The 23,709-nt window shown below is 39.8% G+C and overlaps 1 protein-coding gene across 1 annotated transcript in view; it reads right to left on the reverse strand.

Moving 5' to 3' along the window:
- LOC140927969 (probable ATP-dependent RNA helicase DDX52) overlaps nucleotides 1–23,709 on the reverse strand; it is a 138,576-nt gene that overhangs the window by 58,027 nt on the left and 56,840 nt on the right. Inside the window, exons 12-14 of the mRNA XM_073377672.1 lie at nucleotides 23,587–23,677; nucleotides 8,790–8,912; nucleotides 8,484–8,519 (exon numbers count right to left, since the gene is read on the reverse strand). Of these exons, the coding sequence (XP_073233773.1) occupies nucleotides 8,484–8,519; nucleotides 8,790–8,912; nucleotides 23,587–23,677 (250 nt within the window). The remainder of the gene's footprint in view (nucleotides 1–8,483; nucleotides 8,520–8,789; nucleotides 8,913–23,586; nucleotides 23,678–23,709) is intronic.

Genomic DNA, 23,709 nt, shown 5'->3' on the forward strand with positions numbered 1-23,709 from the left:
AACACAAATTACCTTTTTGAGGATGTCTTTGTCATAAAGTTTTACTTCATTTTACAGTGCTTGTCTCATACGGTATTTTTTATAACTTTTCTTTTCTATTTTAATTAGCTATAAAAAAAAAATGTTAACTCTGTCCGAAAAAACATAAAGCAGATACGAATTCAACATTGTTTGCTCCTGAAGCGGAGAGTACAAAAACACATGCTGCTGAAAAAACGTACAAGTTAAGGTATACTTCAATTGAAGAAATATCTTTTTCTGAGGAAGAACGAGCTGAAAACTTATAGGTGTTTTATGAAATCCTAAAAACATTCATTATATGTTCACTTTATCTTCTCTGTGAGTAATAAATGAAGTTTTAATAATCTTTTCATTTTATTGCAAAGCTAAGCAACATTAATATAAGAAATAAAAATTACAAATGCTGAACCGAGTCCAGGTTTTGCAGAAGCGCCTAAGAGGAACTTTACGAGTCCTCAAGATCCAGCCTGGACCCTAAGTGCAATGAGTGCACTTAGTTCCTCTGCAGACAACTTTTCCCCCTTGACATCTCGCCTAAAGACATCATGGGAAAATACAACTGAACTCGATCCTAGAAAAGCCAGGTAAAAGCTATTTAAGGGTGTCTTCTGGTTTGTAATAATAATAAAAACAATATTTATAGAGGGAGCCCAACTCGCCAAGGCGGTTTTCACTGGGGCCCTCATGCATTAATCTAACTAATTAATTCATTATTACGAAAAAAGTAAAATAGTTTTACAAGTAAAAAAATTTTAACAATTTAAAATCTTAAAATCGATTATTCAAAAAATATCAAGGTTATGAGGTGGTAGCCCCGAATACAAAAGGGGATTTATCTCAGGCGCTATCCAAATCGAGTGCAAGAAAATCAGAAGACAATCTCTCTCTGATGGTGGCGTATAGAGATGCACATACTAAAAGTGTCAAATTACAGATTTTAAGTCTGTATGCCCACAGATTCTCCAATGAAAAACTTACCATGAACCACATGAGCACCTCACGCGCTGGCAAATTAAACAAGCCTGGAAACATGCTACAGATAAAGGACCTGGAATCCCACAGGAAAAAACAGTCCAACGTCGCATTCACCCTACAATGGCTAAGGTCGATCATTTCGTAGATTTTGTCAATAGGCCTTACTTCTATCAAGATGTGGCTTACGGTACAAGAGTAATCAAAGTAGAAACGGGAGAGAAAATGGCCATGCCTACCGTCATACGCACTGTAACCCAAACTACCATGATTAACCAGTATTTATAGTACTGTGATGAGGAGACATTCTCAGCCCTCAACACCCGAACTCTTTACGAAATTCTTGAGGTGAGGGAGGCATCCCAGAGAAGGTCACTTCAAGGCTTGGACAATATCGCTACTGATGGTGCAGCTGTATTTGAGACTCTTGAGAAAATAATAGATGAACTTAAGTCATTGGGTACTGAGTCTGAATAGTGTACGGAAAGTAAGACAACCCTTAAGGCATGCAAACGGTACTTAAAAACAGAGTATCCTGTCAACTGCAGAGATGGTCAGCAGAGCACCTGCCCAGATCACTGCTGTAATTTTGCTCTTGGTGATATTAGTGACGATGCTTTTAAAGTTGAATGCAATCATGTCCACGATACCGTGTGTAACATTTGTGAATCCTTAAAGAACATATTGCGGGAAATGGAAGAACAAATAAGAAACGTGAACATTGCATTTTACAACAAAGACCACCAAGAAGATATCTTGTACGATTTTGTGAAAGCAAAACAAAGCATCCTTGACTGGAAAGAGCACATTCTTAGGTCATGCAATCAAGAAAAGGCACAACAAGACCTTTTACAGAACTTGAACACCTCTGAGGCAATATTTGTAATGGACTGGGCAATGATATTTCAGCAAATGAAGTTTAGGGAGAAACAGTCAGAGTGGTTTGGTCCACGTGGATTAAGTTGGCACAGAAGCAGTGTCATCTTTAAAGACGAAAACAGGAAAGAAGGAGAGGTGCAATCGTATGCTCATCTGTTCAATACCTGCACGCAAGACTAGTATGCAGTCGCTTCCATTCTAGAAAATCTGCTTTTCAAGTTCAAGTCCACTCATCCTTCAGTTTCTCAAGTGTATTTGCGTTCAGATGAAGTGGGTTGTTAACATAACAACTCTCTTATCGCAGATCTACCAAGCGTCGGAGAACGCACTAGAATTTTGGTCAGACATTTGATCATTCTGTGCCGCAACACGGTATGGACATTTGTGATCGTATTTTGTGTCCAATCAAAGCCGCCATAATAACATTTTGTAACGAAGGTCATTATATCCTTACGGCCAATGATATGCACACGGCACTGAATGAACGGCTGGTGAAAGGGACAACCACAACTGTATGCTCTGTTGATGAATCAAACAAGAACGCTGAGGGTAAGAAATTAGAAAGCTTCGTGTCTTCGTGTCTGGCGCTGTTATGGCATCGGTAATGGGAAGTTTGCTCCTCACAAGTCTTAAATTGTGCAACTGCAAAAATCACCATCGCTCATTCCCAAGGAGCCATTTTTCCCCATAAGAGTGTTTTCAGTCCTTAAACCAGACATGAAAACTATGCCTGAGAGCGCAACTGTTTTTGTTTGTCCTGAGCCTGGCTGCACAAAAATGTTTGCAAGATTTTCAGACTTTGAACTTCATTTAGATGTAGGAGAGCACGTGTCACAAAACGAACTGGCCGATCTGCAACATAATATATATGATAAACTAAAACGAGACTGGGTTGCTATATTTGCAAAATTGCAAACCAAAGAACGTCCACCCCAGCATTGCCAAATTGATTCAACATGTGCTCAACGCGAAAAAACTGTTCCCGAAGCGAACATGGGATGGGCTCTGGCAAAGGCAAGAAGCGGTTCTGATCAGTTTTCTGAAAAGGTAAAAGAATATCTAACAAAGAAGTTTGACAAAGGGGAGAAAACTGGACAGAATGCTTCTGCAGAACAGGTAGCAAAGGACATGTGTAATACGAGAACTCATGATAACCAAAAGGTTTTTGGAAGGGAAGAATGGCTTGCAAAATTGCAAGTCCAAGGATTCTTTTCTCGCTTGGTATCTTCGAGAAGAAAGCAGGGTTGGCACGGGGCTGAGACAAGCGAAGAGGATGACGAAGGTGATGGAGTTGGAGAGCTACGCCAAGCTGTTGAAGAGGTGATAGAGAATCTGGGCTTAAAACACCCGATTATATTTGATGTTTACAATCTTTGTCAATATTATCATAGCAACAAGCCATCATCTTTCAATGTCAGTATGTTAAAAGACATGTGCGGGTATTTTGAAATACCCTTCAAATCTAGAGATCCAGAAAGAGACCTTTTAGCTAAGGTTTCAGGAGTTGTAAAGGAATGTGAGTGCAGCAAAGAGTAATTTAATTCTGTACCACAATCTTTACAGCACAAGAGTTTGAGTGGTGGTACTGTCCAATGTCATGCTTCAGATACTTTGCTGTATGAGTTTACATTACAGACCGTGCGTTAAGTGCAATGATTATTATGTCAATATTGTTTTAAATACTATTGTGGAAACAATGTATCTTATAAATGAATCAAATCGACAGTTCTTTCCTTGTAAAAGGTTACAAGGGTGTATTTCTCAATTCTGCAAAGTGAAGTTTCGCAAGAAACAAATGTATTAAGGAAATAAAGTTCCAAATAAGTGAAGCACTTTCCACGACTTTCAGTAAATTGAAAATTCTACCGGTCTCCTAATTGTTTTTACCATGTCCTTGCTGAGTTTTTGATTTCCAAAAAAAGCTAGGCCCGAGGATAATCAGTGTGATAATAATTGAATCTGTAAGCTAGTACCAGGATAATACATTTTATGGTGCAAGATGCCAGTTCTCTGAAAAAAAAAAGGAAGTAATAAATTTTGTAGTGCTTAGGAGTAACGAACTCCAGCAAAGCATAGTTTTTGCGACCAAGATCTTCCTCATCTTCGGGAGCGACAGTATTCCAATATTTTCCTTGAAGGCCATTATTATCGTCAGGCCCGTAAAGAAAGGTCAGATTTATTTATTATTTAGACTGCTGACCCGAAGCGTTGACTCGTGACGGCCCATGTTGTGACGAAATACAACGCTCAGATCACACTGCAGCAAGGCAGTACGGTAATCTTCTCCATTTAAGTGAACGTCGGTTATGATAAATAACATAACATTGTTTCACTAAACGCTTTCCGGACACAAAACAGTTATTTCCCTATTTGTATTTTGTGAATTCGTTTGGATTCCACCGCAGTTTGAAGAAATGAATGGTGTCACGCGATAGCATTTCCAAGATTCAATTTTTATTTCCGCTGACCCCTGTAAGTTCTGACCCGTAACATCTGTTGGAATGTAACAAAATACATGCAGCCCACAAAGGTACTAAATGGAGACTATCTGAGGCTAATTTTCACCTGAATTCATCATCATTCACGGCAATAATATAAAATTGTTTCACTTCAGGATTTCTGGCGGCGGAAGAGTTGTTTTTTCATTTATATTTTAGGCATTTGCTTGGATTCCCCCGCAGTTTGGAGATACAGTGAAACCTGTATTAAGCGGACAGTTGCCGAAGGTCCAAAATTTATTTCCCTTACTTACTTTAAATGAAACCTTTATTAAGCGGGCACCTCTATTAAGCGGACGCGGACACCTAAAAAGTACCTGGAATAGTCATTTCTATTGTTACCAACCTGTATCAAACGGACACTTGTGTAATCAAATTCCACCACCCAACATGCCAGACGCGGCCAATGCAAAAAATTGCCTCGAATTTCCACCCACAACTTTTCCGATTTTTACATTAAAAAACGTGACTTGACGAACTTATTTGATTGGTTTCAAAGTACAGGATTGTTTTCTATTTCGTTTTGTTTGTATAGAGCTTGTTTCACTCATCTGATTTCTTCAAATTTGAGTTGCAATCTATGTTTATGATCAATTGGTCCACTTTGATAAAGAAATATTATTAATGCAAACGTATATCAACAAAGTCTCTGGGAGTATTCTTAACATTTCCACTGTTCATTTAAATGGCATTTGACACCTCATATGACGTTATCTATCGAAACCTGTATTAGGCGGACACCCTGTATTAAGCGGACACTACAGCATTCCCCGAGGGTGTCCGCTTAATGCAGGTTTTAACTGTATGAGTGCTCTCATGCGATAACATTTCCAACATTCAACTCACCTCAGCAGATGGTAAATGTAAATTATTTTCTTTTTCTACAAATTTTTCATCTTCCTTTCTCTATTAATTCCATATCCTTCCATTTCGGATGGTATTTGAGCACCTTACAAGGTTTAAAGTAACATTTATCACGTTATCCATGGCCGTATTGGCAAACACTGCAACTTTGAAGGCTTCACGCAAGGTCAATATACTTTGGCTGAAAAATGTTTTTCCAGAAACGCAATGTATATCCTCATAATGTGTGATTTATCACTGTGATTGCTTTCAACAGCGTAGGATTTTGTAGAAATAATTATTTTAAAATCAGGTCCACCGTTCCATCTAATTTGATATGCAATATTTGAATATTTATTTTTCATTTGCTTCAGCACTTTTTCGATGTTTATCGAATGATATTGTAGTAGAAGGTCTTTTTCTTCATAACTGTGTAGTTTTCTCATTATTTTGTCCTGCGATAGTGTTATCTGAACTGGTTTTCGAAAGGGCATATTTTGGGACAGCCCCTTACTCACCTCGCCCCACTCCCTTTGGAAATTTCCGAACCCATCCTTAGAGGTAGGTAAGGGTATTCATTTTTGATTGGAAATGCACATCAAAGTATTACTCACCTTTTGCAGCGTTATTACAAGTCACGTCAATAGGTCTAAAAATCCGGTTAAGCATGTTATTACAAATCCGGTTAGTTATTTTATTATTCTTAGGTCGATTTTTTTATTACAAATCCTGTTGTTATTACATATCATGTTGATTTTTATTACAAATCCTGTTGTTCATTGCAAATCAGGGTGATAGATAACCCAGTGATTTAAGAACCCACAGGCTGAAATTTGGCATTTAAAATATAAGAACCTGTTCAGTCTGGCAAGAAAAATAGGTTCTTATACAAAAAAATCACTCCAATTTTGATGGTCAAAATTCTCGATTTTAATTGCGTGAGAAACATTTGACAAAAGGTTATTGTGCATATGTTTTCTTTGATTTACATTTTGTTTGGACTTTCACTAGAAGTATGTTTTCCGTAAAGCTACCGTGCAATATAGACGATTCAAAATCTTAATACCTTAATTAAAAAATTTAGGAATGTACTGATTTTCTTCTTGGACCTTGATTATTTGCCATTATGTATTACTAATACAATATTCTTTCAATGGTTAAACTATGACCTCTGAAAAGTAAGAACCTTTTAAGAACCTAATCAGCCTGATTTTTGAAAAACTACCCTAAAATATAAGAACCTGTTCTGCATGACTTTGACAATTCTAGGGTCTCATATGTGGGTTTTTACTGTAATTATTATTAATGTAAGAGCTCATTTATAGTTTACTTGGGAAGATCAAGAACCTTACTCGCAGAGCAGCACCATATAGCTACTCTTCAATGAATTTCCAGTAGGTTTTTATAATGCTTGTCCAATTTGCTTTATGTTTAGGCTGATTTCCTATCGGCAGGATCTACAATGGAAAGTCTTGACCTCGCAGGATTCCATTGCAGCTTTATGGCTATTGTAATTTCCATTTTGTGAAAACTTCATCATGCCTCACTTCTTCACAAAACCAGCGATGGTGTGAAAAACCATTGTGTGAATCTAACATAAAGGCGATTGTTTATAAGGCAACCCACAAATGTTGGTATGGTCCGAAGACTTTGTTTCAGCTGCGGTCGCACTAGGGTTTACCTCTAGAGTAACAGCGGTGTAAACATATCTGTTTACGTTTCACGGTTAACACTAAATCTACTGTTTAAGGGTTGCATCTCCTTTGCATAAGAGTTGATTTTTTGTCTTGATGGCAGATGGGTGATGAACGTGAGATTTCAAGTTTTATTTACAAGAAAACATCATGCAGGATCAACGCGTTCTCATCGCAAGTTTAGTTGCGATTTAAATTTAATTTTTATTTCTTGTTTATGAAGTGAACGCTATTTACTCCCCATGCCTTGATCGTAAAACATGCCTTACAATTACGTCGATTGTTGATTCAGGGGAGATAGCTCCTTATTTCTGCCTTCACGATTAGGGAAATGCAAAGAATAGTTCACTGGAGATGACCAATTTAGGCCTATCAACATTTACAGAGATGTTAAATAACCACAGGTCTTCTTCCTTGCCTGTTGGTCCTATAGGCAAATAAATATTTTGTAGAAAACTCACCAATTTTACGATACAGATTTAGCGTTTTCCTTTATGTGGCTACGAGTTTGGAAATGACCTGAAATGTAATCTGGGTAGTAAAAGCAGCGGTTTCTGGTCCTTTTTCTGATTGGCTCAAAAGCAATTAATATTGATGTAAACAGTTCTCTACCATGCTTTGGGGTGTGGTATACACCGTGGCAAATATCCTTTCTAGATTGCCACTTACCTGAGCATCCAACACTTACACCAGAAGTTCAAAAAAGTCGGTCATACTGAAAAACACCATGGCAAACACTGGTTTTTAACCCAAGTGCGACTACTATATCTTTTAACTAGCTTCAGGAAACTCAAAATACAACTTATCAAATGCAATTGCCATTATCAGTAAAAACACCTCAAGCATGCGTTTATACCGATTCAAATTTACGCCCAGATAAAGGCCGGCATATTTGGTCAAAATATACCTGACTTTTACAATCACTTATATAAGAACCTAGAATTTTTGAGGTCAGACAGAACAGGTTCTTATATTTTAGGGTAATTTTCACAGTTCAGGCTGATATGGTTCGTAAAAGGTTCTTAATTTTCAGAGGTTGTTAAAGTGTAGCCATTGGCAGAAATATTGTACTACTAATATACAATGGCAAACAAACAAGGTCCAAGAAGAAAATCAATACATTTCTATATTTTTAAAATGAATCGTCTATATTGCACGGTAGCTTTGTGTAAAACATACTTCTAGTGAAAATCCAAACAAATGTAAATCAAAGAAAACATATACACAATAACCTTTTGTCAAAACTTTCTCACAATTCAAATCGAGAATTTTGACCATCAAAATTGGAGTGATTTTTTTTTTGCATAAGAACCTATTTTTCTTTGCCAGGCTGAACGGGTTCTTATATTTTTGGGCATTTAAATGCCAAATTTTGGCCCGTAGGTTCTTAAATCACTAGGGTTTTTAATGTATTACTTCATGATCTCTCCCAAAAGGAGCATAGTGTGAGCATAGAAACGTCGAAAAAGTGAGCAAGGGGCCTCTATGCATAGTCTATACATAGTCAACCAATAGCATATTTAGTGCGCTTACATTAAAAGCTCTTTAGGTTTAGGTATCATGTATGTGGATGTACCTTGCCAGTCCTGAAGCTCTTTACAACATTGTCCCTCTACAAATGAATAACAAAAAAGCTATTTCAAAAAGACTCAACCTATTATCATTTTCAGCCAAATGTCACTGGACTGTTTGATTCAAGATCTATGAGACACGCAGTCAAGTAATGCATAACATCAACTGGACATTCAGAGCCCGTCTACCCGGAACAACAATTACAAAAATTTGTCATTGGCGAAAAAATTAACCCTCCCCTCTTTTCTTTGTTGACCTAGATGGTACACTGCACCCTTGTCAAGTCTGTTAAGTTCTACAAAAACCTGACCTGTGCTTGCGTTCTGTCGGAATGAATAACGTCCACATTGATGCCATCATAAATTAGTTCATGAAATAGCTCTTTAGCTCTTTCCCTGGATTGCACGAATATCAACATAGGAGGCTTGAAACCCTGCGTAAATAGATAAAAGTTTACCACAATTCATTTATCAATCATCATGTCATAAAGTGAATCGCATGTACTTGACCTGAGTTTCCCACTGGTGAATTTATTCACAAGAGTTATAATGAGGACTGTAAGTTGGTCGGTCAGTCAGTCATTCAGTCAGTTGGTCGAGTTTTGTAAACTTTCATTGTTCCTCGTGAAGAAAAGGTTTATAAATTTGTAGCGCATTGACCGAAACGGTCGGCAACCCATGTCGCCTATATTTCTGTTTCTTTTCTTCAGATCGGCTTTTTACTGCCCCTTACTTTCTTATGGGAATCTACCTTTGAATTCATGTTACAGTGAGACAAATCCACAATTTACCTAGCTGTTTTTCGCCGATGCACTAAATACTGGTTTTAGCACTGTACATTGATCAGCCCTTGAACCTGAGTTGAATGCCGCGTTTCCTTTCTTTTTTTTTTCGTCCAAGAACCAAAATGTTGCTAACTATTATACAAACACCGGTGAAATTCCAGGTGAACCTTTCATTAAAACATGATATCTTGACATGTGAAAATATCACAGTTGCTATGGCCACATGATAAATCGCACCTTTGGCAGCAAAAAATGTTAAAGTAAAATGTTTTGGCAGTTCATTGGTGTTTATTTAATAACTAAAACGGCGTCTTGGAGATACGATATTTCTCTTCCCATGTTGAGTGATTTTAACACTTGAAGAGATAATTTCTTATCTCCACGCGGCCAAGTAATATCCTCTATACCGTAAATCCTCTATTAAGCCCCCCCCCCCTAATAAGGCCCCCTTTTTGGGGAAGAAAGTTAATAAGCCCCTCCTACCCTCCCTTATCATTCATTCTTCCCTAATAAATGATAGACTGTATTAATTAATCACGACTGTAAAACTTCGTGTGGACTGATCCGGGATGATTTATTTGCCAACTGGAAGTTCGGAATTGATTCTAATCTTAGCTTTTTTGAGCTCATCCTCACACTATTTGTATGAAGTCAAAAAAAACTAAAATACAGCAATAACGCTCACTGAAAGAGTTCATTTTGACCCAGCATATACTACTACTACTACTGTCAAAACTGCTTACAAAAAAGTCCAATTGCTTCCCCCTGGCTGCCAATGGAAACAGCCAGTCTGTGCCCACAGAAACAGAAATGCCTTCATGGTATACTGATGGCTTGTCGAGGCGGCCACAGCGAACAGAATTTTTGCATTGACTAGGGCGCACACATTTTGAGCAGCCAATTGGAGCTTGGCAAAATGTATGCACAAATATTTACAATGACGGAAACCCACTCATTCACATCAGCACAAGAACAAATGTTCAGGGGCGAAATCCCAGAAGTGCTGCCACTGCCTTTAGACCTCCAAAAAGCACAAGGGCAAAGAACGCGAGAATTTGACCAGTTTTCATTTGAAGGTACCGGTAGCTTCTGTTGGTGGTCATATTCCTTTGGCCTAGTGTGGGGTGGCCCTTTTGCTCGTTCCTTGCTCTTGGCTTTGGCGGGTGTGCCCTCACCTGATAATGTTCCTGTGTAATCAGTTTCCCAGCTTTATCTGCTTTAAGTAAATAAGGTACAAGACCTCCTTCATCGTGAAACAAGACAGTCAGAAACATTTCTCCCTCCCTTCCCTCCCGTTAGCTCTATTTTACCCTTGGGGATGGCAGGTGTGCCCACACCCTTGCTGGGATAATGTTCTTGTGTGCTTGGTTTTTCCCAGCTTCATATGATTTGATTAAATAAACGGCCAATCCCTTGGCCAAATTCATCCTTTAATGGGTTTGTGATTATTTTGTGTCACAGCAAACAGAGCTCTGCCAACATCACTGAATAACTGACTTAATATGTAAAGGAACCTGAAGCATAAATAATGAATAGAATGAAAGGGATGGTTCAAAATTAAATATTTGTATTACAACAGGCTTAGACATGTCGAAACCACCAAAAAGATTCCAGGGCTGGAAGAAGAAAAGAAAAGTCGGTCGTTTATCAATCTTGGAGATGCAAGAGGCTGGATTCAGACAAGAAACAAACAGCAAGGCTAGAAAATTAAACATCCACTGGGCCCAACACAAAAAATGTCTTCGCTAGCTACCGGGTATATGGCGGTCTAAGTCAAGGTAATTTTGACAACCAAACACTGGATGTTGGGAAGGGGCATTTGCCAGAATGGCTGCAGACCAAGAATGGTTTGTATGGATTGGATACTTTCAACGGCAATCTCTGTGGGCTTCGTTGATTAGCAGTGCATAAACAAGGGCATAAAAGGAATAATCTGAAAAAAAACAAGATGACTGGCACAAGAATGTTTTTGCAGTACATGAATTTCCAAATGGAAAGGTGGAATTGCAGTATATCCCGTTAACTGGGAGGTATTTCAACTGAGAGATCATTGTTTACAATGTGTCAGATAGGGACATATTTGGGTTATGTGGTCAGTTTACCCCAGAAGAGGAAGAGTGAGAAGAACGGACAGAGAGGGCATGTCCAAGTGGCAGAACAAGCTCACATGGGACTGATATGAGGCAGCATTTAACTGAGTGGGGGACGAAGCCACAAACCGGGGATTCAGAATGGTGAAAGGCATGATATGAACATATACCCAAAATAAGCTGGGGCTGAGTGCATATAACGACAAAAAGTGGATGCTACCGGATGGGATCCACACAGAGCCTACTGAGTATCACTTACAGGAGGAAGAGTAGTTTTCGGTGGAATGGCAAGCACCCCTTCATGCACAAACCCCCGTTTCGGGCCGTCTTGCAGACAATACACAATTAGCTCGTTGGGCTTCACAAGGGAAGGCAGGAAATAATGATAAATAATAATACATTTATTACTTATATTGTGCAAATTACATGTACATATGATCAAATGCACATAGACTTTCAAAGACGAAATGGCATCAGTGGCCCACTGCCACCCACCTTCCAGCTCACCTGGAGGGGAATTTTTTTCTTTTTTTTCTGACAAGGCACAAATAGCGAGTCACAGGCTTTGCAGAAACAGTCTTTTCTTTGATGGCTTTAGCAGGTTTCTTTCCAGTCAACTGAGTCACTTCGTTATTCAGCGCAGAAACAACGTTGTGTAATCTAGTTACCCAAAGAGGTGGACCGCTGCCCCTTGGGCAAGGCATCCAAACAGGCACTTAGCAATGGTACAGTTGAATCTTTCAATGATCACCTGGTCTTAGTGAATCTTTTGCGCCCACGTCGAATGTTTGTTTGTGTTTTTCCATTTCTTTGGTGACCGCGCCCATGAAATCTCGGCCAGGGTCAACCTGAAGCAGCTGTGGCCATTTGTACCATCTGTAAATTTTTTGAAAAGCACTTCCAACTTCAGCGAGTCTCTCGAGGTCTAGGGTTCAGCCTCTACCACTGTCAAAGCGTATATACTTTTTTTCTGGCCCTGACCATGCCCTTGAGAGTTGTGAGGAAGAAAAAGAAGGTCTGCCTGGTGAACTCCGTTTGGTGTGGACATATTAAATTTAGGGCGAGGAATGTGTTTGGAGTGGGAAGATATATTTCCCAAAGGGCGTGCCATATCAGCCATTTTTTTGCATCATCTTTGGAGACTTTTACCACGGCAGCGAGCTTTTTGATGGCGCTGAGGCTTTCGAAAGCTTGACGCCCATGTTATATTGAAGATGAGAAAAAATAGAAATGGACAGCCTCTGAGACATGGCGCTGCTGGAAATGCAAGAAAAAATTTTTCAAAGAAGTGGTGGAAACAAGAGTAAAAATGACAAAAGTCATTGATGAGCTGAAAGGCTGCAAACTTTCTGGTTTTCCGTGTAGAAATTTGCTGACAGAATGGCAAGGCATCGTATCTAAGTGCAAAGGCGCCAGTGCCAACAAAAGTTAACTTGCCTTGATTTTGTAGAGCGCTGGGCTGGTAGAAGACAGAGAACTTTGGTTTGCTGGGCACCGTGAGCAGCTCATACTGGCGCATCCGGTTGTGGAGTTTGTAAGCGTAGTTGGTGTAGTATGTGAAATTTTTTTGGGCCAGTTTGTTTTTGTACTGCGTTTCAATTCAGTCAAGCAGCTTTGTTGGTTCTTTTTCATATTTGGCATAAGCGGCTTGGCAAACCTCGAGACCTTTGTGCCTTTTTTTTTTTGATGGAGGCCGTGAGCCATCACCAGAAAGAAAACAGGCAAGATAATTGCTGCCAATGAAAGCCACAGCATTGAGAACAGCACCACACGTCGTGATTGCAACACTTGCCATATACATAATACCCTCAAAATATGGACGTTTTTGATGCCAGTGGCCAGGCTGGTAAGCATTGCCGCATCGAGAAGTTTTAATAAGCTTGTTGTCAGACTTGGTTGTGTATATTATGTAACAAATTATTCCGCATAACTGATAAGAGGGCGGTGGCTTATAACCAGGTTCAACGCCAGGTTCAGTTGGATCAAAATCATCAAAGTCAGACTCATCATCGTCAAAGCGAGGTGTTATAAAAATATCTTTGACGAGGTCAAAAGCGTAACCAACGAGTACTGTATTGAGTGGGTACATTATGTCCCTGTGAACTCTTCATAAGCCATAAAGCGCTGTGGTATTGATAACAATTTTATCAAGCCTGTTGTCGGACATGGCTGTATATATTATGTTGAAATTTCAATCTACGTGGCGAAGATTGGGGCGAGGCTCAGGCTTAAGTGTCAGGTTCGCTGGAGAAAGGCCATGATTGCCTCTCGCTGATAACAAACGCCCAGAGCGGAAAGGGACAGGCCTCCTATGCTAAGAATCAAATAGACATTCCCTCTGTTTCCCGTGGTGGAGGGCTCTTTTTGCTCTGCACGTTGTCCTGGAATGTTGATGGGGAGCAAAACAGGAAAATCTGAGGGTTTCGAGCTGTCTGGAGTGGCCTCCAGCATTTGCACGACTTTGTTGACTGCATCCTATTCAGACATGCCGAATATATTAAGTAATAATTTTGATTCTGTAGGGATAGCGCAAGGCAAAGACCAGATAAGAAAATTTTGTTTTTTCAGTTTAGCCATCAGATTCTTGTTCTTTTCGGAAGTAAGTTCGCTGGCATAATCTTGGATGGCTTTGTGGTTTTGTCAGATAGAGAGTTAAACAGAGCAATGGCGGCCATGTTTTCACAGAATGGTTTTGAAATGCTGGTGATGCCTACATGGCGGGCTGAAAACCCCAGAGAAACCAGCTGACCTGTGCTGCTTTTCAATTCTTTTAAGGCAGCACAATCGTCCAAAACAATAATGGTGTTTGTTCTGAAAAAATCTGAGGGTTTCGTGCTCTTCTTGCAAGCCAGAGTTTCACCTCTTCTTGCACGCAGTCAATGACAAAAATTCGCGAACAGTGATCCGCAAAGCCCTCCTAGGTTTTGTTGTGGACAAAAGTTGGGCATATCAAAACCATGTAGCCAAACTTGCCCTGAAAAGGGGCCCCCCAGCTGGTCAGCTGGCTTTACCTGAATTTGTGGGCCCCATGATCAGGGCGTTGAACGGTGTACTATCTTGATTTGTAATAAAGAACAGGATTTGTAATATCAACCGGATTTGTATTGAAAATCAACGTGATATGTAATAACAACAGGATTTGTAACAAAAATCAACCTAATATGTAATCAAATAACTAACCGGATTTGTAACTAACTTTCAACCAGATTAGTATAGGTAATAGCATGATTTGTAGTGATATTTGGCATAAATACCACGAGTGATATTTCGAAATTGTAATTCGTAATTTCACGAGCCGTTAGGCGAGTGAAATTTTGAGACAATTTTGAAATATCACAAGTGGTATTTATGCCACATATCACGTACAAATCATGCTATTATTTGTTTATACTAATACCCACAAAAGGTTTGTAATTTTCACATGTAGGTATTTCAAATTAAGCTGAAATACCACTGCTCTAAGCCAATCAAATTGCAGAAATTTCTGATGTAGTAGTATAAGTATCAATAAGTATAATATACTTAACGGATTTGTAATCCATCAACAGGATTTGTAATAACATTGCGAAAGGTCAGTCACTTATTTTTATACTGTCTTCAGCTGCATTTCTCAAAGATACTCACTATTCTACCACTTATGGCAGGGTTGGGATATTCCAAAAAGTTAGGGATCAAGAAGGCCAATTTAAGAAGAGTTTAGGGGAGAGGGTGTGGGGTTAATATATTCTACATATCTGCCTACACATACAGCGAAACCTCTATGAAGTGGACCCCCAATTATGCGGACACTAAGCCCGGTCCTGAAACGAACGTTTGATATTTCCCCTATAACGAATCCCTACTCAGCAGACACCTCTATTAAGCAGACAAGGACATTAAAATAAGTTGTATTTGGCTAATTTCTATTGTTAAAAACCTCTATTAAGCGGACATCGGACTGAATTGACAATAGCAGTATTAGATTACGTCCTTGAAATACGTACTGAAGTCAGTTAATGTTTTTGCATTTACAAACAAATTAAAGTTAGTAATGAAAGGTAATGAATTTGAACTCTGGATAGCTTCTTTAACAACATGCAACTTTATCAAAGTACAGAGTAACCCTTGAATGTTGATCGTCAACAAACATTGTGCAATTTTTACCTCTATTAAGCGGACACTTGGGAAGGTCACGAAGGTGTCTGCTTAATAGAGGTTTCACTGTATGACCCAAACCCAAAAAGCCCAAAAAAGAAGGCACTCGCCACATAACGATGTTTATTATAAAAGTATTAGATTTACACACTCAAAAGCAGTGATGTAAAAATCATCTTTTGATAACAAGAAACATTCTTATTGGTTGAACGACTTTTTTTTTCACTGTGAAAAAATATAATTCATGGTTTCTGGTCGTACGACCAATGGGATCACTTCATTTTCCAGCCACTGCAGTGGCAGCCGCGCTTAGTTTACAGTTCCTGCCTTAGCTGTAAGGTTTAAAAGTAGACGTTACGATTTCCTTAATATCACTTGCATGGTTCTACATGTAACGAAAGACATGATATAAAATATGTGGCTCTAACTAACAAAACTTGGATTCAATGAAAAGTGAAAAGCTCTGGAAAGCCCTTCAAGATAACGACTCAGTCAACACAAACACTTCCTCAGCCGGTCCAAACAATATAAAAAACAATCCGGGAACAGAGTTCTTATCTAGTACATAAATTCCTAGTTGCAAGTGGATAAGTATTAAAGAAACCACTTTCATTATCCCCTGGATAGTGATTTTGACACTTGATAACGCTCTCCACCTTTAAAACAACTGGGGCCAGACCACTAGGCTAAGTGATGCATCAAATTCTTGTTTAATGAGGCTACATAGCATTTAGCATGAAAGAGCGGAAAAGTCCTGGGACAAAAAACAAATTAAAGTAAGAACGAAGAACCACTCTAAAAAGAGAAAGAAATTGAAATTAAAAAAACAAAAGATTAGAAAAGAAAAAACCCAACCTGACCCCTTGACCACCCTGACTCCCTTCTGGAAATTTCCGAACCCATCCTTAAAGGTAGGTAAGGGTATTCATTTTTTATTGGAAATGCACATCAAAGTATCACTCACCTTTCGCAGCGTTATTACAAATCCAGTTAAGTATGTTATTACAAATCTGGTTGAAAGTTAGTTACAAATCCGGTTAGTTATTTTACTACATATTAGGTTGATTTCAAATCCTGTTGGTATTACATATCATGTTGATTTTTATTACAAATCTGGTTGATATCAGAAATCCTGTTTATTACAATTCAGGGTGATACAAACGGAATGTTGTTGTTTGGGTCCATTTATATTTAAATATACATCACAGAATCGAACTGCCTTCCGACGATGTTCAATTGCGCATCGCTGATTGGGAAGACGTGGCAGTTCTTTTTTCCCGAGCCAGAGGTCTTTCTGACGATTTCAAGGTGCACACAGTCTTTGGTGGTTTCAAGATGAACACCACTGCCTTGCATTGAGGTGTCCGCCATGGAACAAAGATCGATAAGCACCCCAAACCAGAGAATTTTAGGAGGTCCACTCTGCTTGCAACTTCTTTGGGCTGAAAGAACTGCCTGATCTCCCGCCACATTTTCCACGAATGCACTTGAGAGAACTATTCATTGTGACGCTAACTATGGTGATGTCAGGATGGAAAAAAACAACAACAAAAGAATGCCCTTGAGTGACCGGCACTGAGGGTTCACCCTGATGTTGAGCCTGCTCTCCTTGTTCTTTTCAAAGGTCACCACCACTTCTCGTATGATGTAGTCAAAGGTGAACTACTTGATGCTGGTGTACGTTCTGGTCGCAGTGTTGGACAGCTTCTTGCTGTGGATGGCCTCATACTCCATCTGAATGTTTGTCAGCTTGTAGACCAGCTTTGAAGCATCCGAGCTGTTTACAACCTGCAAAGCCAGCGTGAGCAGCAGTTCAAACATAAAAATATTGAAAGGGCTTCTTGATAGAAAACCCTGTGATCGTCCAGAAATTTGGTGGTCCAGCTGGATACAGTACATGTTGCCAAAAATGGCATCCAGAGCCTTTTAGCATCCATGCCCATAGTCTCCTCGTCAGCAGCTTTTAAGCGAATCTTACAAAGTTTTTCGGTTTGAATCCCCTCCATCAGCAAGTTGTTATGGCGCTCATGGAGTGGAAGGAAAAGATCCTCGTAAATTTTGTAAATGTCATAACCAACTGTGTCTTGAAGAGTGGTGCTGGTGAATTTCACTGTGAACTTGTCCACCAGCGCTCTCAAGACGTTTTGGACGCGAAAAAATTGTTTGCAGTAATAGTTAACCCAGCACAATGACTTCATTTTCGTTCAGCTTTGGCATTGAAATGTTGTGTCTCGTCTGGGTTTGCAAAACTGGGGATGAAAGTTATCCCATTTACAGTGAAATCAGCCTTCATCACATGGAGCTTTTTTTTGCGATGCGTCGTTTGCAAGAAAACCTCCAACCAATGCAATATAAAACATGGACGATAGAGATCTTCTTATTCCTATCGAGGAACATCCCGATGATGATGATGGACACACTACTCAACTGTTTCAGGCTGGTTCTTCCTCAACGCCTGGCCCTATCCCAAGTGAACAACAATGATGAATAAGCTGCCAGAAAGAGGGCACATTCAAGAAACATATTTGATCAAAGGCATTCCCCGAGGAAGGGTTATTACGGCTGAAGATCAAAAAATAATCAGGACACAGTCCAGGCTGGAAGACCTTTACCCTGATTATGACTCTGAAGGGCAAATGGGAAACTGTAAACAATGAAAATGAACAACTGGAAGAAAGGGTGAGAGTACCTGAAAAAGTATGTCATTGTTCAGCCCAAGCTTCATGTTTGGCGTTGCCTAATTGAGGAGGTTGTTGTAGGCAACTGTTCTCTCTGTGTTAATCACCATTCGAGAGGGAACCAGCTATGCTCTAGGCACAGCTGCTAAATCAAGACACACCTTTGCTTTGTCTACAGCCTGCTAGTAATGCTGCACACTTTTGGCGAAGTCTGGCTGCTTGATGGCATCCTCCAACAACACAATAAACTCGCTCTGCACTTCTTTTGCCCTGCCTGCATCACTGAGAATGTTGCTTCGCACATTATCTTGGGCCCTGAGAATACAGTACACGAAGGCCTTGATTGACTGATTCAAATGTGACAGTCATGCCTGGGTGAGCCTTGTCAAGCACAAACCAATTGAACTGCCTATCGGTGCCCTGCTCGTTTCTGATGAATCCAAGAATGTTTCTTTTGTCCTTTCCAGGCCCTGCCCTCAACTGCAAAACACTGACTCAAAGAGTTTGATAACGTGGCTGGCAGATAGGTCCACTACTTAAATGGCCAAGAACTTCTGTCATTGTAAATAAACATAACCAAGGCCATGATTTTGTCCGTGTATGAAACAGAAATCTGCCGTTGGCCCTACTTCGAACTCGGTGCGAATTCTATTGTATAGCGTAATGTCATATTTGTTGTTCATTTGGTTAAATGTCAGGTCTCCCAGCAAAGCACTCATGCTTTGGATTGCACAGCTGGTAAAGAATTTCGCCTTACTATGAAGTAAACAAGGAACTGAAAGAATTCTCTTAGCTGAGAACTCAGATGCATTCCACCACCAACAAAATGTCTTGTGAAATACCACAGCCCGTGGTTGCACACCATATCGCAAAATAACAACAACAACAACAACAACAAGTTTATTTCAAAGTAAATATAGCTTACAAAACTTGTGCCCGCAATCAGCAACAGCTATTCGAGGCAGGTACAAGAGAAAAAAGAAAATTCTACAAATATATATATATTTAACATTTATTTTTAACATATATTTTTTGCCTCTGGTTAAACAGCCCGCCAGCACTTGCAACAGTGTTTGAAAAAGAAAAACAATATTTCCCCCTTCTGCTTGAATTGTGCAAAGGAGAAATCCAAATGTTTTTTCCATAATTATCAATTATGTCGCGTTTGTGACAAGAAAATGCAATATTGCCCCTTCTGAAGTTGAAATGTTTTGCACAAAATGCGGCTTGAACAAAGAGGATGTTCTTTTCACAATCCTTCATAAGTAAAACTGATTAAAAAAAGATTATTAATTGCTCAAAAGGATCAAGCATTTTTTACAATGCAAAAGTTTTAATTTTGACGTGATGTTTATTTCACAGGTTTTTCTTGTTTACAATGCTTAGAATGAATTTGTTGATTCTGACATTTCAATAATTAAAGATTTTGTGACATCTGGCAAAACAACCAAAAGGGATTTTCTTTGGTGCTCTTTTCTAAAACATCATAACCTGCTCAATTAAAATTACAAGTCAAATTTCCACATTGTGACATTGCATTACATCTCTGTCATGACTGTCACACGTGATGTTGCCTGAGACGTCACAAAAAATAACAAAACCCTTATCGAGGGATGCTCAGTGGCAGTTGTTCCACTTTAGCATCAGGGACCGAGGTTGTTCTCTGAAGAGATCTAGGCCGCTGACAAGGCAGCTGTCTCCCAGTTATGCTTTGGGACAGAGTTGAGTTCTCCAAAGAGAACTCTGAGAACCCCCCTGTTTCCACTAGGGCCGGGAGTGGACTGGATCACTTCCCCTATACCCCCGTAGTTCACCATCTGCACGTGTCCTCAAGCTGGGAGAGTTGGCCAGCTCGCCCCACCTAGACACCACCACAATTTGTGAACTAAACTTTACAAGAATCAAACGACCTATATATATTGATCGAAACTCATTGCGCTCACTTATGGTACAGTTGTTCACATATGCATGCGCTTTTGGCCAGAAAAAAATTTAGAATTTTTCTGTGATTAAAAAAAAAAACACATCCCATTCACTCAGCCTAGTGCCTCACGGCCAAAACTATGAAAAAAATGGCGGCTGTTGCTAAAAGTAATTTTGCTTCAAAAAATGTACAAAAACGCATAATCCGGTCAAAAAATATGCTCAATAAGGAGACAGCCTCCATTTGCGATGCCACAGAAACAACCAGTGCAGTGCAGTGATGTGAAGGTATGTGATGAAGAACAGTGGAACGCTGTTAATAAGGTCACTAATGGGCCAAAAAATTTGGCCGTATTAACCGGTGACCGTATTAACAAGGGTATTTTTAAGAGAAAATGTATGGCCGTTTTGCAAGGTGGCCAAAATAAAGCGGCCGTCAAAATGAGGTGACCGTATTACTGAGGTGGCTGCAAAACGGGGCTTCTAAAAATCTGTTCGCTGTGGCCACCTTGGCAAGCGACCATATCAACCATCGAGAAGTTTCTCGGCACATTTTCTGTTTCTCTTGGGTGCCGAGTCTCTTGCACATCTTCTAGCTTGTCTTGTCTATGTGTTTGTTCCAGGTGAGGCTGCTGTCAAGATGGATTCCGAGCAATTTGGTGCTGCTGACTGTCTTTATAACTTGACCCTGGATGGTAATCTTAGAGCCTGCTTGTTCTTGGCAAGTGATCTTTTTTTATGACTTGCTGCATATCAGCATACGTATTAGGTACTTCTGTACCTCATGTAATTTAACACAACTTATAACCGAACCAACTCGGGTTACAGAATCCTCCAGCTCAATTCTAGCTCTCATGCTTGCATCAGATATGAAGAAAGTGTAAAAGGCTGTAGTTTACTTAGCTTAATTAGTGATGAGGAATATTTTACTCTCAAACTGAAACAAACACGCACCAAACCAGTGTACAGTGTACAAAGGATTGGTTCCTTGGTCCATTGTGGATATATTTGTTAGCGTAAACGACAAACTCTTCGCTTTGGATACATTATTTAATAACATGCACCAGTAAAATCTTTTAAAATTCGTGGGAAACCAAATCCTTGTGTTACTGACAACATCCACGGACTAATGAAAACCAGAGACAAATGGCACAAAGTAGCAAAGAAAATAAACGATCCTTTGGCATGGGGGACATAAAAGCTCTTTAGACAAGAGGTTAAACGAGAGATCCGAATAGCAGAAAGAGACTTTGTTGTTGAGTAGATACAGAAAACCCAGGCAACACCAATAGTATCTGGAAGACAATCCGCCACTGTATACCAAATAAGTCTAAATCGCAGCGTATCTTTAGTAAAGACAATAACTTAGTGGCTGACGAATTTAATAAATTTTTTGTCTCAGTTGGTCAAACTATGGTTGAAAATATTAAATCACTGGCTAATAAATTCAATATTGAGACAGAAAACAATGGCAACTTTATCCCAAGAGAATATCCCGAAACTAATCAATTCTGATTGTAAACACATAAAAGATATCATTACATCAATGGCCTCTAATAATGTACCTATCAATGTTAAGCCAGCAGGAGGTGGGGGGGATGGGCAGGGCATGGGTTGGGGATTTGACATTTTTCAAAAAGTTGTCGTCAAATTCCCTGCCCATGGGCAAATCATTCCAGTCAATTGCAACCAAATTTCCCCACCCCGGGCTGCACATTTATGTCGATCCCAAGCCTGGACCCAAGAAAGGCACAATAAAAATATCTCCAAATAAAACTCTGGAATCTTTATTTATAAACTTTACTGCATCACCAAAGATACATGTTCCTGTTAAAGCTGCAATTATGCGTTTTAACCATTCAATCCGTGTTTTAATACACTGCATAGAATACTGAAACCTTTAGGAGAAAGTCCCCATTTTGTAAGTTCGAATATATCGTTCTTAGTAAAGGGTACAAAGAAGGTCAGTTTATAAGCTTTATGTGGTGATTGTAGTGAATGTCAGCCATACACTGATCAATTGTATTTGCAAAATCGACTTGGTTTCTCTTTACTTCCGTTTACTTTGATACCACAGTATCTTAAAGGGTCCAATTGATCAATACGGTAGAATCCACTCACCTTTAGCTCGTTCTCGTTTGCTTCCATGATTTCCAGATCTTTCCAGACCGTACGTCGCGTGCGTGAAGCGTGGAAGTGGGGAAACATATATTCGGTCGCAGTCTCTTTCGTCCGAGTTGGCAGTCAAATCCATCCCCATGTCAGGCAAAGAAAGATTCAAATGTCCCCTCCCCCGGGAGAACAAGATTGGTCAAATGCCCTACCCCAGGGCCAACAAAGACAATCAAATCCCCACCCCATGCCCCAAAAATTTATTCCCCTGAGGGGGCAGAGGAAAAGGCCCAAGTATGTCCATGGCAAGGCATTCCATTGGGGTACTGACCACATACTGCTATGATGGAGAACGTCTCTTGTTACCCCAGGTCCTTTTGTCTCCACACACATGACAAGCTCTGACCCACTTCTTAACGTATCAAGTTAGTCCTGGCCAGTAACACAATGTATTGAGCCGTGAGAGCTCCAAGTGTTTTAGTAACACCCTGGTGACTCACAGTTTTATGGTTATGGTGAGCTCTTAGTGCCGTCTCATTCAAGTTGTTTAAGAGGATGATCTGGTACTTGGTTTTGGATCTACTTTCCTCTCCAATCTGTGACATAATACTTGATGTCGGAACTCCAGCTGGTCCTACTGGGCTCAAAGTGTCTGCACAGTGTGGTTATAAGGAGAAACATCTTTCCACTTTGGCCTCAAACCACTTCCTTGCGTCCTTGAATCGAGCTACGACCTTGAGGCTGGTATCCTCTCTTTGTTGGCCATCAAGGTCCTCTTGAGTCCGAGACAGTTCCAATTGGATGGTAACGCATTTAGAGTCAGGCTGTCTTGGTGGAGAATGCTCAGTGTTAGCTGACAAGAACTCGGTTTCACCCTGTTTGTCCAGAGGAATTTCTGTATGCTCTGTCATAAACCCTTCAGACTGCAACCTGTAAATCATCAGTTTGAACAGCAACATGCCTACCTAGCCATGTGCTCAACCTTCTTCCAATCTTCACGCGATTCGTAAATACTACCACAAGCTCTTCATGACATAGCATCTGCATTCCGATGAAGTGAACCCTCTCGATACTCAATCTCATAGCGTCTGTGCGTACATGTGTAAAAATTACATGAAGGCGATGCGTAATAGGATGAGTGTAAAAGTAAAAATTGAAACTTGCTCAACTTTTATGTTGAAGTGGAACACTTCATGCATAACCTCTATTTTATTACGCAAAAATTATGTGACAGTGGAAATCCACCTTGAGAGAGATGCAAAATGACCCTTTTCCTCTGGTGCTACACACCATGACTTATACAAGCCTGTATATCATCACCATACTCCTGTTACTATACTGCCGCACAAAATCAGGACAGTACGCCACACATTGCAACATGCTTACCTTTTGAATTATGTCCCTGACAGCCAAAAGCTTTCCAGACTCCTGGCCCACAAACAGCAATTCCTGCTCAATAGTGTGTGTAGCAGTATTTCTGTTACAAGGAAATGAAAAGTATTGCTTAAC

Source organism: Porites lutea, chromosome 2, assembly GCF_958299795.1.
Source record: "Porites lutea chromosome 2, jaPorLute2.1, whole genome shotgun sequence".
Classification (NCBI taxonomy): Eukaryota; Metazoa; Cnidaria; class Anthozoa; order Scleractinia; family Poritidae; genus Porites; species Porites lutea.